Source organism: Bidens hawaiensis, unplaced genomic scaffold (assembly GCF_021521415.1).
Source record: "Bidens hawaiensis isolate Kalapana, Puna unplaced genomic scaffold, B.hawaiensis_p1.1 tig00032863_1, whole genome shotgun sequence".
Taxonomy (NCBI): Eukaryota; Viridiplantae; Streptophyta; class Magnoliopsida; order Asterales; family Asteraceae; genus Bidens; species Bidens hawaiensis.
This window is the reverse complement of record NW_027505268.1, coordinates 99,588-123,311: the sequence shown is the minus strand read 5'-3', so window position 1 is coordinate 123,311 and position 23,724 is coordinate 99,588. Positions and strand designations below refer to the sequence as shown.

Here is a 23,724-nt window from a genome sequence, read left to right as displayed (position 1 = left end):
ACATCACATCATCCGTTTCTATGTCCAAAACACAATTTGCATCCTGCTGTTCAACTTCAAAATCAGTATGCAGTCTGAAATCCCTCATATCTACATCTACATCATGTATTTCACCATCTTCATAGTTGAAGTCACTATCTGAATCACTTTCTGAATCTTCATCACCATCCCTAGTTTTCTTAACATTTTTAGATTTCTTTTTGTTCTTAGATTTCTTCACATTCTTTGGTTTCTTAACTGGACAACCCTCTAGATGTTCATCATCATCAGAACTCTCATCTCTCATTTCATAGTTAGAATCCCTACTATCATCAGTTCCACTTTCATCTGAACTTGAAGACTCATCTCCACTTTCTTCATCTGAAATTGAAGAATCTTCACTATCTTCATCCCCACCTCCATCCCCACCTCCATCCCCACCTCCATTGTAATCCATATCCACCTCATTTGTAGGCTGCACACCATATCCACCTCCATCCCCACCTCCATCCCCACCTCCATTGTAATCCATATCCACCTCATTTGTAGGCTGCACACCATATCCACCTCCATCCCCACCTCCATCTACATCACCATTGTAATCAATCTCCACCTCATTTGTAGGTTGCACACCAAAAGCATCCTCTCCAAACATAGGGTCAAATTCTGGATCCTCATGACATATATCAATCTGGTCTTGTTGTTCAACAACACCAACATTATTCTCTTCTTGAACATTCACATTTGCATCCTGTTTGTCTTGTTCCACAACTACCTCATTTGTGCTATCTTGCCATTCCAACAACAACATTTTCTTAACTGAGTTTGCTTTATCTAGTACGACCTCGCTTGCAAGAAACTCCTCATTTGTTATCTCTTCAATGGTAAACTTTGAGGTTGAGCAGAAGTATGTGTGTACAGAGGTGAACTCATGCTCAACATACACATTCATTAACTGATTAAAAGCTCCAATATACTTAGCAAATCCCCTAACATCATCATCACTTCCCAAAGCTCTAAGCCCCCAATCCAAATCTGAACCCGGTACTACATAATGGTAGAATCTAACCTTATCTGTAGGATAGGATAATTCAAGCAAGATTCGATCAAGCTCGTGAACTGAAAACTTGTCAATATCTAGCATGTCAACATAATGGACAACGGCTCTCTTATAAACCCGTCCTGGAAATTTAGTGAAACTGCCACCATGGTGCATCTTGATCGTGAACAAATGTGGATTATTTACTATACAAACAAGATTAAACAGCTGTTAGTTAAATAAACCCAATTATAAACCCTAAAGTTTTAACTTACCATAAAACGCATCAGCATTTGATTGTTCATCAGCTTCACGAATGTAGAATGGAGGATGAGGAGGATCATCCATCTTACGTGTTTAAGTTCTGAGAATGATGTGCAATTGATTGAAGCCCTAATTGATTAGTCGCGTCGGACACACGAGGGTTTAAGGTTTCTGATCGCCGGGAATTGATTCGATCGACAGGGAGGGGGAAGAGTGATACAGAGGCTTAGTTGCGGAGATATAAGAAAGGACAAAAATGCCCTCACATGCGTCTCACGTGAGGGCATTTAACTGACTTTTTCTAACCCAGTTAGCGTAAAGGACAAAACTTGTAGGAAAAAAAAGTTTAAAGGACACCGCCTGCAAGTAAAGGACACGAACCGTAATTTGGCTTTTTTTAAAGGACAAAATTTGTAATTGGGCCATTATTTTTTCCAAACTTTTTAATGTTTTAGTTTTATAAAAACATATTTTTATTCATAAAACTTATATAAAGTTGATTTTTTAAAGCTTTTCTTTTATTAATACTACAAGTCTACAACCACTTTGTTAAACACATATGACCTATCTATATATTACCTACTAGTTTGATCCTCTCGTATTACGAGAGTTTATTTATTTTTTACTTATTACGAGAGTTTATTTAAGTTTTTGTTTTAATTTGTTAGTTATTTTATGATGATTTATTTTATTTTTTAACGTAGTTTTGTTTTAATTTAATGCATATATATTAGTTTATTACGTTCATCGTATTTTTTAGCGTTTGGGTTCTTTTAATTGAGATGTGCAGGTTTTTTAGATTTGTAACTAACAAACGTAAACGAACACGAGCATGTTGATTTTTTAAATCAAAAAACATACACACAAATATTTGTCTAATGAAAAGGGGCGGTTGATGTAGTTGACGATGGTGAGTAGTATCGAAAGTTAATCGACGATGGAGATGATAGACCAGCAACGAAGAACATGTAAATAAATTAAATTAAATTAGGGTGGTAAGACCTATAATCGGCGGAAATTATTCTTTGATGATTAAGGGGTTATTTCACAAATAAATGAGATGCTATAACCCGTTTGGTTATCCGGGTTTGGTGAGACCCGTGACCCGCGAAAATTATTGTTTGATTATAAAAGAGTTTCACAAATAAATGAGATGTTATAACCCATTTAAAGACAATCCGGGTTTTGTGAGACCCATACCCGTGAATTCAGGTCAAATGCACGAGAAACCTCCATTTAGAAATCAAGCAATCTGATGGCTTTAGAGAATGAAGAAACGACCCGATAACAACACGTGTGATTTCATTGTATGCCATTATATAGATAGTTAGATATACAGATAAAAAGAGAATTCTCAAAACACCCATTTTAACCACACATGTTAAAGTTCTGTACCATTAACTTTTCTATTCCCAATCTTTCCATGCCTATGTCGTTGGACCCGACCCTAAAATATGCTAGATGATTTTTTTTCGCCTATTCACATTATGTCACATGTCAAAATACAGTTGACTCGCATTTTTTTCAAATAATGGTGGAACCGACGGGCGGTTGTGAAATTTTCACATGAATATTTTATTATTACATTTAATTTCACTTAGATTTTGTTTTTCGTTAGCTTAAAAATATAGTCTTACGAAATTTCAACTATATGACGCCTTTATTTTTATCTACGTACAAACACAAAGATTACTTAAAATCAAGTCTGGTAAATTTTAGGTCAGAACATTTGATTTAAAGTTGACTCAACTCGGTTTTGAGTAAATATTTACACCGACACATATATAACAATAAGCATGTCACAACGGACTATTCAGAATGATATAAAACCATAAAATTCAAAAGCTACAAAAGAAAAAAAAAGCAAATAAGAATATATTAATTATATTAATATGATATTCAAGGTAAACTTAGGGGGTGTTTGGGATTCCTCATTTTCATCAACTTATAACTTATAAATTTTTTGAAAAGTTAATAAGGTGTATAAGGTGTTTGGCAAACCATAAGGCTTTATGGGTTTTAACTTATGGACAAGGCAAAATAAAAGGGTTTTGAAAAGTTAGGAATCTCTAACTTATTAACTTAATGGGTTTGATTTACCTATTACACCATTCTACCCCTCAAAACCTATTACACTTCTTTTAAAAAAAGAGTGTCCTTTTTAGTCATTTTGGTTTCTCCAACACATAAGCGAATCCAAACATTTTTTTTAAACTTCTTTTAAAAAAGTAATAAGTTAATAAGGTCTTTTAACAAGAAGTCCTTTTCACATCCTTAAAACATCGGCCACCATCTAATTTAATTCAATAATTTTTGGATAATTGGTCCTCTTTTTATATCATTGTCTGTCGAGATGAGAAAATCCGAGTTAGACTAGATTTAAAGGAGGGGATGACAATATATTTGATGAACATTTGAGAAATATATGATATATTGATATGTTTTGACAAAACCTTGAACAAAGCGATAATAAGGGACATTTTCGGAGTTTTCGCACAAAAAAGAAAAAAAAGTTGTTCCAACACATACTCATGTTCATTGGTTTTATGCTTAAATTGGACGTGTGTATGAAATGGTAGTTCAGTTGTGCACATTTGGAGAATTTTATATCATTGGGGTGGTTTAGGTGTAAATACAAAAATAAGAGAGTAAGTTCAAAAATTAACAATAATTGATTTATGGTCCCGGCGGGGCTCGAACCCGCGACCTTCGGCTCATAAGACCAACGCTCTAACCAACTGAGCTACGGGACCTTTTTACTTTTTAAGGAATCAATAAACTTTATCATTGAATTTTTTCCGTTAATTAGTTTATATATTTGTAGTTTTGTATATTTTTTTCCTACACTTTTTATATTATTATTTTGTACCTTTTTAAGTTATTTAACTTTTTATATTTAACATACATGTCGACATTGTTTAACTTCATGAATTTAACCCATTTAACCAATTTATTCTATACTTTTTCAATTTATTCTATACTTTTTTATAATGTTAACAAATTTCAATATTATACTTATTCGTTTGGATCATTTTCTCTGCAATTAATAACTTTCTCAATAACCATGGAGCGTGGACTACATGGTATGAAGCTATTGTCGCTCTACGCTGTCACATACTTAAACAAGGTCGTGCACTAAGTTTGTCGATGTTTAATTATAACCGTTACAATTCAATATGAATTAATGTTAAATAACAAACTGATTCTAGCACAAGCGAATAATCCAAGGAAAGCATGAATCTCGAACTCACTAAGACTTGATTTTGATTACTATAAATGGTTTCAATGGCGTTGCTCTAGTATAAATTTCAAAAAGAAGAGACTTGATTTTACGGATAGCAACAAGTTATGATGGGCGACAACACATAGTCAATTCTTACAGGGTCCAAAAGTTTTAAAATTTTCAACGATATATAAGACCTTTACATTGTTCACCTTAAAACTATGTAAACACTATCACACTATCCATCAACCTAATCTTTTATTTTAATGAGAGACTTAAATACTTGATTTTTAAAGTAGTCATCTTGAAAGACCAAGACTTATCAAAAAAACAGTAAGTGGGTTACTTACAAAGTCATGACGACCAACAAATTGCCATTGGCTTGTCTTGGTATCGACTTATTCACTTGTTACTCTTCTGTTGACTTGGAGAGTTTTTGTATAAACTTTTTATTTCAACACAGTTCTTTTGCAAGCTTTAATAATATATAATTATATATTATATACCCAAATTAGTCAATAAAAATTAACATACATAAGTAGTTCACTAAGTATATACTTCAGTCGATATATGAAAGTCAACCTAGTATATAAAAATACTTATATATGTTCTAATAATTTATCCAAAGAGCACTTGTACCACACAAAAAAGGAAATGCATATCATGTCGCATTTATTAGAAATGAGTAGGTGTAATATAATCTTGTTGACTGACAATTTAAACATGACTGATAAGAGGCTCATACTTTATCTTTATATTTTTTTAACACCAAGTTCATACACCTATAAATCATCTTTTGCTTATAACGGGACGTAAACCCACTTTATCTATATATTAAATTAAACCATGAAACTAACAAATTTCCACTCAAGAGGCAAATTGTTCGTAAACAAAAATGATTTAAGAGTTAAAGACTATTTATTATGTTTGTTCTCTTACGTCTAAATGTATGGTATAACAAAATTCATGAGCCAAATTAAAAATAAATTAAAAAGTAAACAAACAAACATATAAATAATCTCTCTCATAGAAAGTAGGGGTGGGATACCTAGGAAGAAATGAAAAACAGAAAACATAGGACATACCAAGATACGAAGACAAAGCTAACACTAGTATACATGTCCAAACTAGACATATTTTTGATGCATGTAAACCATGAAACTAACAAAATTCCACATGATAAACAAATTGTTGGTTAAATCTTATGGTTAAGACTATTTAATACGCTTGCTTTCTTACGTATAGAATTATATACTAGGTTGGGCCTACTTTTTTAATAATAAAATAAAGGGCTTTAAACTCACTAATTTTGGGCCTCCGTAGATTAGGCCCAAAGTTATTAACTTATATTCTCGCATTTTTTTCTTGATTTTCCAACTTTATACGCAATTCGCATTCTCCGATTCCTGTCCTTGTCAATTCGAGTAACAAATAGCGATCGCGGAGTCAATCCAATTGTAGCAATCTTTGTACCTGGTAATTATTTCCTTGTAATTAGATTGGTATTAGTTATGTTAGCAGTCAATAAGGTAACTTCCATAAATATCCATTACCTTATTTATATGGCTTTCTATCGTTGATCATATGTGAGTTTTTCTCCTATTTTGTTTCTTCTTGTATATGAAAGAGTATCGTCATCATTTAGCGGCTATGATTTAATTTGTACATCGTAGATATATTATACACCACTCTTCTATAGTCTATATGATAAATTATACAATAAAAAAAAGCATGAATATATTGGTGTTGCTAATCACCGTTAACGTTTTGTTTTGTTGCTGTTTTTCTTTTCTTTTTTGGACAAAAGACCAAATTTTTTAGAATTTGCTTAAAAATCACCCCTCTACATGTATAAAAAATAGTTCTGGTTGGAAACGGAATTTAACATCTTTACGGATTTTGATCTAAAGAAAGCGTTGGATATTCAAATTACAATTCATGATTTGTAGTTAATTCATCATTTATGAAGCTTTGAATATTCGAATTACAATAGGCACTTATCTGAGTTGGTTCTTAAGGCGGTGGATATGCGTCTATCCCACCGCTCCCATCCCACAACCCTCTCTCTCATACGTCATCATTTCATCAGCGTTCTCTATCCATTCTCTCCCATCTTAAACCATTTTTAATTAAATAACCCATAATTAATCAAAATTAATAAATTTTATTAAACATAAAGTTATTTTAAACTTAGAATATATTATTTTAAAATCATTTCATTAATAAAACAATAAAATACTAAATAAAAAGAGACATAAAAAAGAATAAAACAATTGATTTACATCGTCTAGATTGGATATGTGGGTGTTTGCCATTTGCTCCCCAAGTTCCAATTGAAGGGCGTTGTGGCTTTCCTTGCAACACAAAATTCTAAGAATATTAGTCTCTATTTATTCATTGGTTTGAGGATCGGTTACATATTTAAAACAAACACCTTCATCTTTCAAAATAATAGAGTGCAATATAATGCAAGCATACATTATAAATTTTGGATGGATGCATTGTCCATACACGAATAGCATATCGAGTCTTTAGGACACCAAATGTTTGTTCCACGCATTTCTTTCTTGCTCTCATGTCGTCTTGAATCTTACTTGTTTTGTGAATAAGCAAATGATTTCATAAATGTTGCTTGGTTTTATCTCGTCCAAAATATAATATCTATGCTTGTATTGTACTTTGTTTACCTCAAATGGACACTTCTGTGTGAATCCATATACAACCTTGTTGAGTATGACAATTGATAGAGGACGTTGAGATTGTTGTCAGAATCGATGACATCAAATTATGCATGAAAAATCCATAGGTCTTGAAAGGTTATCGCTTCAAGCATAATCATCAGGTGTTCATGATCACCTCTCATGTATTGACCTCATCATGCCATTAGGCAATTTTTATAATCCCAAAGTGTACACTCTGATGCTACAAATATTTCAGGAAATTAATATTTAAGTTGTTGTATGTGTTTAGAAAGATATTTAGAAGAAACAATGCACCTTTTAAATCTAGATGATCACTATTTATTATTACAAAAATTAACCTTGTTTTATTTTTTATTTAAATATTATATCGTTATCATCCTATGTTATAGAATTTGATAAATTCTACCATAATCATTCAAATTATATCGTAGAAAATACACATCACAATAAAAATCTTGTCTTGATCTTTAAATGGGTCCATTATTGAATATGATATTTCATTATTTAATACTCATTCGATTAGTTTCAAATAAAACGATAAGGATTATAATATCTCACTTTCATTACATAATAAAGTATCATATATAACAATAAATAATGTACCATGCTTCTTTAAAAAAAAACTATAAGACTAATTAAAGATTACACACACTTAATATATGAAGTTAAACTATTTTAAAATTTATTTTGTCTTATCTTAACAATAAAATCTATCTTTATCTTGCATTTTCAGATATTTAAATCCACCTCACGTTTGTAGAAATTATAATTTGTATAACATCAAAATTTAGCCTTTTATTTAAACGAGTAAGCAAGCTAGCCAGCAAACGAACTTACCTTGGCTCGGTGTTTCAGGCTCGACTCATTTACAAACAAATTTTTTTTTTGTTTTTATATATGTTAATTTAAAAGGTAGTGATTATATCAAAACAGATGATAAATAAACAACAAACTACACCTTAATAAGCTAAGCTTTGAATAAAACTATTGATTCTATTATTTGGTTTTGTTTTTGAATTGTTATTATACAAAATATTCAATATTTTAATGTAAATTAATTATGTACAAAAAGTTGCATGGGTGTGTCATCATAAAAAAAGACCTTTCATAGAAATTTACCATGATAATAATATTATTATTATTAGTTATCATTTTCTTTAGGAAGTATATATAAAAGTGTGCATACAGTAACCGACCAACAACCGCTAATAAAACCAATAACCAGGTGGTGGACTGGTGGTAAGTCACTTTCATGTCATCTGCACTTTCACTTTCTCTTCCTCAACCAAATTCTCATTCAATTCCACCTCTCAATTCATCACCTTTTACCACTTTCATAATAATATTATTTTTTGCCATTTCTTTTTGGTGGTCAAAGCTAAAGAACCATGAAAAAGTCAACACTAGTTTCAAAAAGAAGCAAGCCAAAAGCACCAACTGTGCAACAGCTTCAAGGTGGTGTTATTGATTGGGAAGTAAGACCTGGTGGTATGCTTGTACAGAAGAGGTTATCCGGGTCGGATCCGGGTTGTGCTGCTGCTCAGATTATTAATATTATAGTGTCACATGATTCTTTTCATCATCATATTTCTTTGCCTTCAACTTCAACTTTTGGTAAGTTTTCTGGTCACTCTTTTTTTTTTTTTGGTGGAATTGGGTTGATTACTGATATGGGTACTGAAATATTTGTTAAAGATTTAATTTTTAAGTAATCTTGAATTTGGGTTGTTTTGATTTTTTGAATATTTTAAGATGATTTTTGAGTTAAAAATGTAATCTTGATTGAGGGTATTTGATGTTGGTTTTTGATCATTAATCATTAATCATTTAGATTATATGTTTTGTGTTTTTATGTTGTGCTGACTTTTTTTTAGTTTTGACTTACAGTTAGGTGTGCTTGTAGTTGTTGACTTTAACCCAAGAATATGATTTAAGTGAGTAATGAAATATGTTACTTTTTTTTAGTTTTACTTTTGTGGAATTGGATTCATTACTGATGTGGGTGCTGAAATGTTTGTTAAAGATTTAATTTTTAAGTAATCTTGAATTAGGTTTGTTTTAATTTTTTGAATATTTTAAGATGATTTTTGAGTTAAAAATGTAATCTTGAGAGGGTTGTTGATGTTTGTCTTTGATCATTACTCATTTAGATTATGTTTTATGTTTTGTTGACTTTTTAAGTTTTGACTTACAGTTAGGTTAGGTATGCTTGTAAGTTGTAATTGTTGACTTTAACCCAAGAGTATGATCTAATGAGTAATGAAATATGTTACTTTTTAATAAAGATTTTATCTTTGAGTAATCTTGAATTTGGTTTGTGGTTGAACACTGATATGGGTACTGAAATATATTATTTTTTTAATAAAGATTTCATCTTTGATTAATCTTGAACTAGGATAATGGTTGTTGGTGGTTCTTTTGATTTTGAATCTTTAATATAGTTTTTGAATTAAAAAAATACCATCTTGGATGAGGGTTGTTGATGTTGGTTTCTGTCTTTCTGATAATAAATCATTTAGATTGTATCCTGTATTTTATGTTTTGTTGACTTTTCTAGTTTTGACTTTCAGTTAGGTGTGCTTGTAGTTGTTGGCTTTAACTCTAGATATGATGTAAGTGATTAAGGAAACATGTTACTCTTTTTAACTAATGATTTCATCTTTGAGTAATGTTGAAGGGTTGCGGTTGTTGGTTCTGATGTAGGAGCATCTTCTTATTTAAAATTTGATTTTTATTATCTTTTAATATTTTGTGTTTATCTTGTTTCCAAGTTTATCTCATTTTATTTTAGTATAAGTTAGGGTTTAAGGTTATGTATTATTTAGTTTTGATTGATTATGAATTAATAAGAACTTTGTTCTTGGAACCTTTGGTTCAATTATCGTCTTTGATTATTATAAAGTGTCTCGAGCCATTGATCGCTTCCGAAACTGCATCAGTTGGTATCAAAGCTTTTGGTTCTCAAATGGCTCGACATGAAGATGAACACTTTCTTCCTCGTAGATTCGCCGACAGAGGCAACGAAAGGATGGGTTTCTATTCATGTGCTCGTGGAGAAGATCAACGTCCTGTTCGCAGATTCGCCGACCGAGGCAGCGGTGGAATTTGTTCCGACCCACGAGATCTTAATAAGATCAAACGACTCCGCCAACGAGTCCACGATCTTGAAAAGATTCAACGACTCCGAAAACGAGTCCGCGATCTTGAGTTACAACGGGAGATGCGCAAGGCGGAAACCGAGTCGAGCACCGTCGTCTGGGACGAAGGTGGCGATGGAGAGCAGCAGCCGTTTAGCCATCCTCCACCTTGGTTCTTAGAACCAATATATCCAGAAAGTGTGTCGGGAGACAACCCTGTCTTTGATGAAGACGAAATCGACAATGATGAAGATGAGTGTTTATTTGCGGATCCTTCCGGTGGTGATTTTAGCTGGGATTCGCCACCCGTGTTTGATAACTACGGCGATGAGGAAGAATTTCATACAATGGTTCTAGATGGTGCGGCGACTGCTATCGGGTCTCATATTCCGTCTGTGGTAATCTCTTCGGTGGTGGCTACTAGTGGTGAGGAGGCAACTGGTGGTGTAACTGGAATTACTGGTGGTGATCCGGTGGTTACTAGGGGTGTGGAATGGGTTTTGGAATGTCCGATCAATTTGTCGCAAAATATGGGATATGGCATGAAGTCAAATTTTCAAATTGATGAGAAGAGGAAGGTTGTTAAAATTATGGGTACACTTACCGATAATAATGCTAATAATTTTAATATTATAGATTGCATAAAATATTCTCCTTTAAATCCTACGAATGTGGGAATTCAATTTAGATATGATTATCAATTTGATGGAAAATGCTTCATTGCTACTAATAAACTTTCTCATAATTTTGATGGCTATACAAGTAAAGAGCCATTAATTTCGAAAATCCAATTTGGGTCCAATCCAATGCATAGTAATAAAAAAGAAGTCCAAGTAGCTAATCGTTTTGACATTCTCAATACTCGAGGACGAGTCTTTTTCGAAGCCGAGGAGAATGAGGTGGAGAAGCTTGGGAACCCGATAGACCCACGTGGTACAAATTTAGATCCGGGTGAGACGACCCATGAGGTTGAGGTGTTTGGGCGGGTCATGGTGTCAACAGATAAGGAGCGGGTTGATGTTCCTTTTGATCCAGGCGGGTATGGTCCGAAGGCAAAACTCGAGGACGAGTTTTTCGAAGATAGGGAGTATGATGCAGGAGCATCTTCTTATTTAAAATTTGATTTTTATTATCTTTTAATATTTTGTGTTTATCTTGTTTCCAAGTTTATCTCATTTTATTTTAGTATAAGTTAGGGTTTAAGGTTATGCATTATTTAGTTTTGATTGATTATGAATTAATAAGAACTTTGTTCTTGGAACCTTTGGTTCAATTATCGTCTTTGATTATCATAAAGTGTCTCGAGCTATTGATCGCTTTCGAAATTGCATCAGGTTCATTTGATTCTGAATTAAAAAAATGTTATCTTAATTGCGGATTGTTTATGTTGGATTTTGATTGTTAATCATTTAGATTATATTTTGTTTTTTTCATTTTTGTTGACTTTTTCTAGTTTTGACTTACAGTTAGCTGTGCTTGTAGTTTTTGAATTTAACCCTAGAATATGATCTAATGAGTAATGAAATATGTTACTTTTTATATTAAAGATTTCATCTTTGATTAATCTTGGATTAGTTGTGATTGATCACTGATATTGGTACTGCAATATGCTAATTTTTTAATTAAAGAATTTATCTTTGGGTCATTTTGTATAAGGTTTGCGGTTGTTGGTTCTTTTGATTTTGAATATTTATATAATTTTTAAATAAAAATGCTATCTTGAATGATGGTTGTTGATGTTGGTCTTTGATCATTACTCATATTCTGTGTTTTCATTTTTTTATTGTTGACTTTTCTTGTTTTGACTTAGAGTTGGGTGTGCTTGTAAGTTGTAACTGTTGGCTTTAACCGTAGACCCTGCAAACATTCATGGCATTCTTTTCCACAAGTTAGCATCAGAATCTTGACTGTGTACCGATTGTTGACCGTTTGACTTTTAAGATCAAAGTTGCTTGATCTTATATTGCATTCATTCCTTAGATGGTCATATGAATCTTTATTAATATAGTCAACATGTTGGTTTAATTATGATGTAGACGATCTAAAAAAGATTCTTGCGCGTATGATCAATTTAGAAGCAAAGGATCAAAGATTATTATTTAGAGGGAAAGAAAAGGCCGATGATGAACGCCTAGATATGGCTGGTGTAAAGGACATGTCAAAAGTCATATTATTGGAAGATCCTGCTAGCAAAGAGAGAAAGCTTATCGGCAAGAACAATGCTAATGTACAAGCCTTTGACTCGGTTATGAAAGTTAGAACCGAAGTGGATGAGCTCTCACACAAGGTTCGTCATTCGTGTGGCTTACATCACTTTAAACTAACACGAACGAGGCATGTTCGTGTTCGTATAACTTTAACTGAACAAACGATCAAACACGAATAGTTGAACGAACGAGGTTTTCTTGTTTCGTTCATTCGTTAAAAAAATGTACGTGTTCATGTTCGTTTGTTAATAGTATAAATAAACTGTTCGTGAATGTAAACGAACACAAACGTACATAAAAGAGCGAACATAGTTGTACACAAGAACGGTATAATCGAACATAACCGAGCAAACGCCAATTAAAATAAAACATGAACATCAGTATGTAGGAGAGTAGGACCTAAAAAATAATAAAACTTGACTAAATTGTAACGGGCTTGAAAAAATTAAATGAACATGAAAACGAATGAACTTAAACAAACGTAAATGAACACACATATTTTAAACGTAAACGAATGAACATAAACGAACACAAATAAATGACTTTAAATGAATGAACATAAACAAACGCTCACGAACATAAATGAATAGACGAGACATGCGTTAATGTTCGTTTAACTAAATGAGCAAAAAGTTTTGTTCATGTTTGTTCATTTATTAAATAAATGAACTTCCCGCCAAACGGTTCACGGACCGTTCAACAAACTAATTTTATTAATATGCAACCATTTTGGATCCAGATTCCTATTTCGGCTAACCATCTTTGTTTTGACCAAACCCTCAAACCGGTCAAAAAGTCAACTTTTTCAAGGCTTGACTATTTGTGCTTTTATAGGTTGCAGCCATGGAGACATCTGTTAAAAGCGGGGTCAAGGTTATGGAGAAGGAAGTTGAAGTCTTGACTGAGTTACTCATGAAGGAGTTGCTCAAACTGGATAGGATTGAGGCTGAAGGAGAAGCAAGAACTCAGAGGCGAATCGAGGTTGACTCTGACTATATAAAAGTCAAACATACTACTTTCTTATGTTGAAAGTTAAATTCTTTACAAAATCTTATGATGTTTTTTCACAGGTGCATCGCGTACAAGGCTTTGCCGACATTCTTGACGGTCTAAAGTTGACCATGAATACAAACCGGTTTGACAAACGCAGCGTGTCTACGGTTTCAGTAATGACAAAATGGGAAACATTTGATTCTGGAGTTGGGAGCCTAAATGCACCTAACCATGTACAAAATTCGACTAAAATAACTAAAGACTGGGAGCGGTTTGAATGAATGGTAAACGTGTTTTGCTTATAGTCACATGGTTATTGTAGGAAGATGTACAAAGTGTTAAAGTGAATAAAGGTTGGGACTTGATAGACAAAAGAAGGTGTGGATTTGATTGTGTGGTAAACCACTCTTTATCTGTTCATCTGGTAGAGTTCAAGAAAGATTTTTTTTTTTTTTTTTATCATACTTTGTGAATGTCTGTTGTGGTATACAGTTTGAATAAAGTATTTGATTAATAAAAAGTTTTGCAGGATTTATTAATATTTTCATCTAGCATGATACTGTTAACAACAAATTGAGAAAATAAACTGAATATATGAAAATATGAACTCAAAACTGACATGAGTCATCTTAAAAACAAAACCAAAATGAAAGGACAGTTTGCAGAAAGCCAAAACTAAACGAATATACCGGAAAGGAAATCAATCAAGGATTGGGCGATACGAGAGTCTCAACATATCAAAACACATAATCCACCATTCACCTTTAGCATCCAACGTATAAGCTCTCACCGTAAAATAAAGGCACTGGCCACACAAAGTAGCCGAAGACCAAACGCAAGGCTCTAGACGAGCAAACAAAAATCCAACGGGTCTCCACGAGTCCAACCTGTGTGAATAAATATAAGCCCCAAAGATATTAGCCACAATCACACATACAAGTTTGTAATCATTAGACGAGTCCATATAGAAACCGACAGCATTGAGAGAAAAAGCCTTGGAAAAATATAAAGTCGGGCCTGGTGACAACTTCTTGTAGGCACGCGTCAATGGATTCCAAAACACTAGCTGATTAGACTCCGTTGAACATAAACATACCAATCCATGCAAAGTTGCTAAAATAAATATCGAGTTACGGGTGGGGTTAGGGTCAGGGACATAGTTGTTGAGGGGAATGATGCGGAGTTGGTCGTCGAATAGGACGAGTTTATAGTCGTTGATGGTTCCGTGGCGCCTGAGGTGCATCCGGGCAAATGCGGGTGTGGATAAGAACGATTTCCATTGTTTGCAAACGCACATGCAACGACCTACGTCGGACTTAGCAGGAAGTCTGGTTAGTATCTCGGATTCTATCAAACTAAACGGAAGCTGTTGTACGTGGGGTTTCATCTGCATCTTCTTGTGGGGTTTCATGGACATGCTCTCCATCGTGATTTAAGGTTTCGTCCAATGACAAATTGTGCAAATAAGGAGGTATTTTTTATTTTACATCCACTACACGTACCCTTTGTGTTTATCTAATAAGTTCAGGATTGCTTATTTTAAGGTTTTTACCCCACTTTGCCCATGTGTACTCAATGAAGCTCCTATGCATGGACTTTTTCTTGTCACATTGTGTCACGTTATTACAGGGGCGTTTTACAATAAAATGGTGGAGGGAATGATGTCTTTCAAATCATCCTTACTTCTCTGCTTCCGGCCTTTTGTGGGAAGCGCCCCTGACATCAAAACACCCCAAGGCGCCCCGACATCAAAACACCCCGACATAAATTAATAATTTATTATTTTTTTTCTCTTTTGTCTTGTTATATAGTAAATGGTGATTGAGAGATATGTGATATATTATATGGTATGGATCAAAAGTGAGTCCCTATATTTAGGTTTTTTTTACTTTAGTTGCCGTATAACTCATCCATATAATAGGGAATGGATTGGAGATGTGATTTTGATGGTTTTCTTAAAATTTACCATAAATTATATGAGTTTGACAATTTTAGATAATGAATTAAGAATGCTCTAAGGAGGCAAAAATAAGAAATCCCAAACACCCCTTGATATTAGTGTCGATGCAAGTAATAAATAAACTGAATCAATTGGGTATTCGGGAAAAAATATCAGGCCAATCTCAGAATTTTTTTTCCTGCCTTGCCACTTTATAATTTTATTTTTATATTGTTTTTATTTATTTTATTATAACTTGGGCTTTATTAACATATGTTTGCAATTTAGTACCGGTACCATTGATAAATACCAAATTTGTGTCGGTTTGACGCCCACAAAACGTGTTTTTTTTGTTACTGTCTAATTTGTGTTGGTTCGCCGTTGCAACACACACACTTTTTTGTGGTTTTAAATATGTTAACTTGTTGTATATGGGTGTTGACGATATATTTTATTCTAATGGTGTGACCCAATATCGACTAAATTCGCATCGACATGACAATGTGCAAGATTTTTTAATTACCGTTGATACCGACTAAAATCGCGTTGCACATTTCAATGTGTTAACCCGCAAACTGTCAACCCGTCAACCCAACACAATTGGCACCCCTAAGTGATACCATACTAAAAAAAATAAATTTAGTAGACGCCCTGAATTGTATTCACACTCGCAGAGATTATGATAAAAAAACATATTTAAAACGACGTGTAGTCAGATTTCTATTTCAGCTAACCATCTTTGTTTTGACCAAACCCTCAAACAGGTCAAAAGGTCAACTTTTTCAACCGCTTGTGCGGGCCCCGTCAATTCCTTTGAGTTTCATTCTTGCGAACGTACTCCCCAGGCGGGATACTTAACGCGTTAGCTACAGCACTGCACGGGTCGATACGCACAGCGCCTAGTATCCATCGTTTACGGCTAGGACTAAGACTTTTTCAAAGCTTGTGTTTTTCTGCTTTTTTAAGTTGCAACTACTGAGTCAACTATTAAAAATGGGATCAAGGTTTATGGAGAAGGAAGTTGAAGCTTTGACTGAGCTACTCACGAAGAGTTGTTAAAATTAGTTGGGATTCAGGCTAAGGGAGAAGGAAAAAGTCAAAAGAGAATTGAGGTTAATCAGATTAACTTAATCTTTACATATAACATTTGACTTCATTTTTCTGAAAGAATTATTTTTCTAATTCAAAATGATAAGCCAATTTTCCTCATCTAAAAGAAAATATATCATTTGACTTCACTTTTCTGAAAGAATTCTTTTTCTAATCCAAAATGATAAGTCAATTTTCCTCGTCTAAAAGAAAATACTGATAGTGTGTTGTAACCAAGTTTGGATCGTTGAAATCAGCCACCTTCACCCACCCACCATCACCTGCATTGAGGCTCCACGGACTCCCCTACTTCGAATACATAGTTACTTTATACGACACACACATATGGACGCATCCATTGAGAACGACGCATTGTTCGGAACAAGAGGACATTGTATTTTCATAAAAGTTTTCGTCTTCACATTAAAACACATAATCCACCATTCACCTTCAAGATTCAACGTATAAGCTCTCGTAGTGAAATAAAGGCATTGGATATGACTATGTAATTGTGCTCGCTATGATTAATTCACCATGGTTTCACCATTATATCCAATTTTTTGAAGGGGAACGCTATCAAGATTTTATGAAGGTTTCCAGGCTATTGTATCTCAACACTATCAAGAATTTATGATTAATGTGTCACAAGAGTTTATTTTGATGTATCATCCTACATAGTTGCTTACTTGATAGTGTCATATAATATAGTTGTCGTTCTTAAAGATACCATTTTACTGGTGATTCTAACTAGGGCGACCATATATAATTATACAATCTTTACACCATGATCATCTTCATCACAAATAGCACTTACCGACTAATTTTAACAATTAAGATATATCAATGCCTCAGCCTGATGTTGCTTCCTTAGCATAAAGGAGAAGGAGAAACTTGGCCCTAGAGTGTAAGAAAAGATGAATTGCCATGGTTAGTTCCATGCAAGTGGAGTGATCCCAAATGAGGGAGTGTCCCCTCTATTTATAAGGGAGGAAACTCGTACCGTAGTGGGCTTTATTGGTTTTGATCCAATATGTTACCTACGTTAAATATGCAAGTTCATTTTTCTTGATCGGTTTTGTTTATCAATTATTACCTAAAACATGGTTTTTGTTCGAAGTAGAAGTGCACTTATAATCATAAAACAATGGTTTTTGCTTGCTTGTATGATTATTGATTTAAATCTTGTGACAAATTGGAAGTTCTTTTTTTATTTTGTACTTTTTATTTTTTATGCTTTTTTGGGGGGGATGAGATGGAAATATTTTCAGTTTTGTGCTTTCGTGCAACAAAAGTTGATTTTCTTTATATGGCATTTGTTGCTACAACAAAGATAAGACCAATGATAGTAAATGGATTGGTTAGGCTAAGAGACTTCAAGGGTTCAGGTTAGCCTAACGCAGGTCGTGGTGTCCCTCGATGTTTGCAAAACGTAGAAGGAGGTTCACTAGTTGTTTGTTGTTATAGCTCACCGAGGATCAAGAACCGTGATGTTTGGAATCGGTTTTAGAATGATGTTCTTGGTGAAGCTATGAAGTTATTGAAGTAAGAAAGAAATAAGCTAAGAGCATATTTCTCAAGGAAGAAGAGAAGATTAGGGAGATTGTGTTATCTGCTCAAATCTGTTGTGTTTGTGTTTAAGGCTAAGTTATCTATTTATATGAAGAAGATATAAGCCTTTTAGTTCAGTTAACTAAACTAGTTAGCCTCTTGTTTGCATAGAGAGTCGACCTTTATGAGCGGGAAGGCTTGGACCGCTGGTCCATAGCTTAAAATAATAATACTTTATCTGAGTATGTACTTTGGTTAGAGGAGAACAGTGATTTGACATCGTACTGTAGCACGTGGGTACTTGTTTACATAAGTTTGGGCGGGAAACGAAGCTTTTAACCTTTTAACCCTTTTAGCGTTAACGTGTTTCAGCCATTTTATTATTTCCTTGGGCTACCCCCGTCATCAGCCCCACAAGTCAGAGGTTTTTGAGGAGTATGTTCAAGGGCTTCTGACTTTTGCACACGTTTTGTTTATTGCTTAAAGGCTTTAAGGCTTGAAGGCTCCGAAGCTTTGTTCAGTTTTGGTTATTTTTTGAATTGTTGATGTGACAGTTGATATGATTGTAACTGTCAGATTGCAGTTTCCAATAACTGCTTTTCATCTATTAACTAAATAACTATTCACTTTCTTCCAGATTTGTTTAACACTTTCCACCATTAACACTTTCAAGTTTCCTTCGATCCATTACCAGGTTAGTCTCGATCCTTCATCTTTCTTTCGAAATTATGGTTGCCAAAAAGTATCTTCCGATTAGTTTTTCCCGATTGACCAAAGAGGAGGTCGAATCGTTTTGTATTGAATGGGGGATAGGGTTAAAATACAAGCCGATTGCTCCGCCGGTCGACTCTTCCATCGATCGTTGTCCGGCGGGTTTTATCGCTATATATTGCCGTCATTTCGAGTTTTCTAACCTCCGACACCTTTTTTCGGTTTTTGTTCTTAATGTTTTGGAGTATTATCGTATATCCTTTGGCCAATTCCATCCGTTAGGGCTCGCTAGGGTTTTGCATTTTGAAGTTTTGTGCAGAGCCCTAGGTTATAACCTTTCGCTGTTGAACTTTCGCCGTTTCTTTCGCTTAGCGAAAAATGGTGATTGGTACACGTTCGAGCATACCAAGGTTGATGTATGTTTGGTTTCTTCGGCGGTTACGACCCTCGGTTCTTGGAAGGACCGGTTTTTCTTTGTTTCTGATTCTATTCTTCCGTTTAAACCTGTCTGGAGACAACCAGAAGCCGTTTTAAATGAACCGGAGCCGGCCGAGTCTGAGTTGAACGAGGCTTTTTTGAAATCCATTAGAACATGTCCTCACGTTTTCGCCCTCTCCCCGAACATCTTCTTGTGTTATTAGGAATTAGCAAACTTTGGGATAAGCCTAATCGGGATCTTGTGCTTATGAGGGATAATAAGGGTATGCGTTTGTTTATTTCGCACTTGGTTTACCTTGTTGATTTTTTGTTGATGGATTTCTTTTGTGTTTGCAGTCATGTATGCTTTGGACTTCTTAAAGAGTGATGATACTTTCGACGTTGCTTTTACTGATGTTGCAGCTGTTGTCGGGGAGGATTCGGTTGTCCGAGGGAAAGAGGGTCGATTTGAGGATGCTGCGTATGCTGGGGTTGCAAATGTTAAAGGGTTCACCAAGACCACCGTTCCAAAATCTTCCACTCGTCGTTCTACACGACGTTTCTTGAAATTTGTTGCTACCTCATCCTCTCATGAGCCAGTTGAGGTTAGCGATGACATACAAGCCTCTGAGGACCAGGGTCCAACTATGGAGGTTGAGAAGGAACAGGGGTTGGTGGTTTCTAAGAAGAAGAAGCCGACTGGTAAGAAGGTTGAGATGCCAGTCGTTCAAGGGTTGGATGGTAATGCCGTTTATGTGTCCGAATGTAGTGTCAGGGTTGGGGATACTTTCAAGGATCCTGAAGTTTGTGCCGATGCTTTAGCCCATTTTTCTTCTCCGGGGGTTCGTGATACTATCTCCAAGATGGAAGGTGACTCCTTGTTGTCCCGGTTGATATTGAACTATTCCAACGTTTCTGCCCTTTTGGCAGAAGGTGTCACCCGTTTTAGGAAAGGTATGGAGGAGTATGAGGAGTTTATGAACACGAAGGAGAAGATGAAGGCCTCTATGGCAGCCATGAAGAAAGATGTTGATGGTTTTTCTGAGAAGGAGAAGATGTATGTGAAGCGAATTGACGAGTTGTCTCGTGGTCACGAGATTGAGATGGCAGGGTTGAAGAAAGCCATGGAGGCTGATAGGGCCAAATTGAGTGCTGACCGTGAAGCTTTTGAGATGCAGAAGAGAGCCTTCGAGATGGAGAAGGAACGCTTGAAAGCTTCGGTTACTCAGACTTCTGAAGATAACAAGTGGTTGATCGAGCATGGGTTTCAGCAGGTTGTGTCCTACTTGCTTCATTCTAAGGAGTTTAACTCGGTGCTGGGTGACGTTTATACGAAGCTGCTAGGCCATGGAAAGCACTTAGGTTTTATTACAGGCTTCCATCATCACGAAACCGGTCAGCCTATGGAACAATCTCCTTTATTCAATCTTGAAGTCTACAAGCTTTTCACCGGTTCAGTTCATGCGATGGAAATGCTTACTTACCCCTATGTGGGTGCAGTTTCATCATGCTATGGTAAACCACTTTCAGTTTTGCAGGGTTTGAAGCCGGCTGACCTTGATGAGAAGGTTGCCAAAGAGGTGATTGAGTCCCTGTCGAAAAAACGTTCCCTTTCTGGCGATAGTGAAGAGACTTTATCTGGGGGAAGCGACGGGTCTCATGTGGCAAGCCTTGAAGGCTCGGCTGTTGCTGATGTTGTCCCACAAGTCAAGAAATCCAAGAAGGCTAAGGGTGGTAAGGCTAGTACCTCAAAGCCTGTTTATGATGTTTAAATACTTTATTCGTAGCTTTCTTAGCACTTTTTTAAAACAATGTTATGTAATCTTGAACAATGTAGGTTCGGCATGGAACTCTTAAAGTTTCTGCCTTGTGGTTGTGTTTGGCCTTTACGGCCCTTGAACATTTTCTTGGGAATCCATGTGGTTTCCTTGTTTTAGCATTAATTGGCTTATTATGTATGGATGCTATTAGCTTATGGCTTTAGAATGGCCTTGTTTGTGAACTTATGATGTTCTATGTATTTGTGTGTTGATTACTTGTCTTGTTAGTTTTATGTGATTTTAGCTAAATTTCCTTAAGAAGTTTTAGTGTTGCAGTCACTTTTGGCTTCAAGGCTTCATTAGGTAAAAAGCACATGTTGGCTATCCTTTATATCACTACTTAGTGTATGTTTTTTATTTTCGTAAACTTTTTTGAAGTTTAAGGAACGAATTGGTGTAGGCTGTTCAGACCTGTCTATGAGACAAGTTTTAGTTGAAAAACTTTCTAAGTCTCATGGAGTCGGATTGATATAGGTACTCACCCCTTATATAGGTCTATTTAACCCTTGAACCTATTGAGCGATGTGGCCTGGGAGCTCATCCCCTTACATGGCCCTTGCCATTGAGTTTCTTGCTAGATTTTCAACCTGATTATAGGATAGTAAAGACAAGTTATGACAAAAAGTTTATCATTCATTCAAGAGGTTGTTGTTTCACAAAAAGGAGAATTGTACATCTCTTGAAATATATTTTTACATTTTGACTAGGCATGGAACCTTTTAAGGGTTCTGTCGTTCCAGTGTCTTGGAAGCTTTTTGCCTTCTGCGTCGGCCAGCTTGTAGGATCCACCCATGTGGGCTTCGAGGATTGTGTATGGTCCTTCCCACTTTGGGCCAAGCTTTCCTTGATTTTCTTTTTTGCTGGCCTCGTTGTTTCGGGGTACTAGGTCTCCAGGCTTGAAGCGTTCATGCTTCACTCTTGCATTGTAATAAGCTTCCATCTTTTGCTTGTATTTGGCCTCTTGAATGGCAGCTTGATCACGAATTTCCTCGAGGAGTTGCAAATTCAACATGGTCTCGTTGTTGTTTGATTCGAGGTCCATGTTGAGTGTTCTTTGAGTCACAACTCCGACTTCGGCCGGGATTACAGCTTCCGACCCGAACACTAGGCTGTAAGGTGTTCGTTTGTGGCTTGTTTTTTCGGTTGTTCTTATTGCCCAAAGAACGTTTGGGAGTTCTTCAAGCCAGTTGCTGTCGTGCCTTCCCAACCTTGTTTTGATTCCTTCAACGATGGTTCTGTTCGTCCTTTCAACTTGGCCATTGGATTGTGGGTATGCGACTGAGCTGAAGACTTGAGTGATCCTGAATTCTTTGCACCACGTGCTAAAAGGCTTCTCAGCAAAGTGTTTTCCATTATCCGTGACCAACACTTCTGGCAGCCCATAACAGCAAATGATGGTTTCCCATACGAAGTCGATGACTTGTTTGCCTGTTATTTTTGCAAGTGGTTTGACTTCAGGCCACTTGGTAAAGTAGTCGACGGCTACTAGCAAAAATTTTACCCCACCCTTGGCCGGTGGGAATGGACCGAAAATATCCATTCCCCATTTGTGAAATGGCCAAGCTGAGGAGATGAGGACTAGATCGTGTTTAGGGCTTTTGGGAACCGGTGCATGAATTTGACAAGCTTCAAACTTCTTGAGTTGTTCTGTTGCATCTCGGTGCATGGTGGGCCAAAAGTATCCGAGGTTCATTAATTTTGCAACCACTGTTCTTGGCCCGAAATGAGCTCCACATATACCCTCATGAACCTCTTTGATCAGATATTGACTTTGTTCGGGGCCCACACATCTCAATAGTGGTGCAAGGTAAGCCTTTTTATAGAGCGTTTCTCCTTGCAACACATACTGCCTGGATTTGATTCGAACCCTTTCAGCCTCTGTCTGGTCCAAAGGTAACTCACCATTCTTGAGGAACCTTTCTATGGGAGTCATACAATTGGGACCTTCTTTAGTGATTACATCTTGAACCTCCAATTGAATCGAAGGAGTTTGCAGCACTTTCACCAGTACTTTCTTGGCGAGGTGTGCAAAAGTGAGGGATGCTAGTTTGCTCAGGGCATCGGCTATCTTGTTTTGTGATCTTGGGACTTGTTTGATGGTGCATTCTTGAAACGTGGTCATCAACCCTTTTGCCTTTTCACGGTATTTCTTCATGTTGGGCTCTTTGGCTATATAGCTGTCATTGACTTGACTTGAAACAAGCAACGAGTCTGTGAATACTTGCAACTTTTGGATCTTCATTTCTTTGGCAATCTTCAGACCAGCGATCAATGCTTTGTATTCAGCTTCGTTGTTGGTGGTCTGAAATTCAAGTCGAAGAGCATATGTGAATTCTAACCCTTCAGGGTTGATTAAAACAAGCCCTGCTCCTGACCCTTCGATGCTGGAAGCTCCATCGGTAAAAAGCTTCTAGGCTTCAGGGTCAGAAGGTTCAGTGGCAGTTGTATGTATTTCAGGAATGACTTGCTTTGGAATTTCTACAATAAAGTCTGCCAAGACTTGGGCTTTGATAGCTTTTCTTGGAACATAGGTAATGTTATGTTCACCTAGTTCCACACCCCATTTGGCCAATCGGCCTGAATTTTCCGGCTTTTCAAGCACACTTTTGATGGGTTGGTCAGTGACCACTTGTATAGGGTGTGCTTAAAAGTACAT

At 35.7% G+C, this 23,724-nt stretch overlaps 1 protein-coding gene and 1 non-coding gene across 2 annotated transcripts; one reads left to right on the top strand and one right to left on the bottom strand.

Moving 5' to 3' along the window:
• Positions 1 to 3,961: 3,961 nt before the first annotated feature.
• On the bottom strand, positions 3,962 to 4,035 carry TRNAI-UAU (transfer RNA isoleucine (anticodon UAU)). The gene has a single exon. It is a non-coding gene; the product is annotated as a tRNA-Ile (tRNA).
• Positions 4,036 to 8,425: 4,390 nt separating this feature from the next.
• Positions 8,426 to 13,991, top strand: LOC143611985 (BAG family molecular chaperone regulator 4-like). Its single transcript, XM_077086076.1, has 4 exons — positions 8,426 to 8,821; positions 12,381 to 12,631; positions 13,386 to 13,532; positions 13,622 to 13,991. The coding sequence occupies exons 1-4, from the start codon at positions 8,596 to 8,598 to the stop codon at positions 13,823 to 13,825; spliced, it is 828 nt and encodes a 275-aa protein (XP_076942191.1). The 5' UTR covers positions 8,426 to 8,595; the 3' UTR covers positions 13,826 to 13,991.
• The last annotated feature ends 9,733 nt before the right edge of the window (positions 13,992 to 23,724 follow it).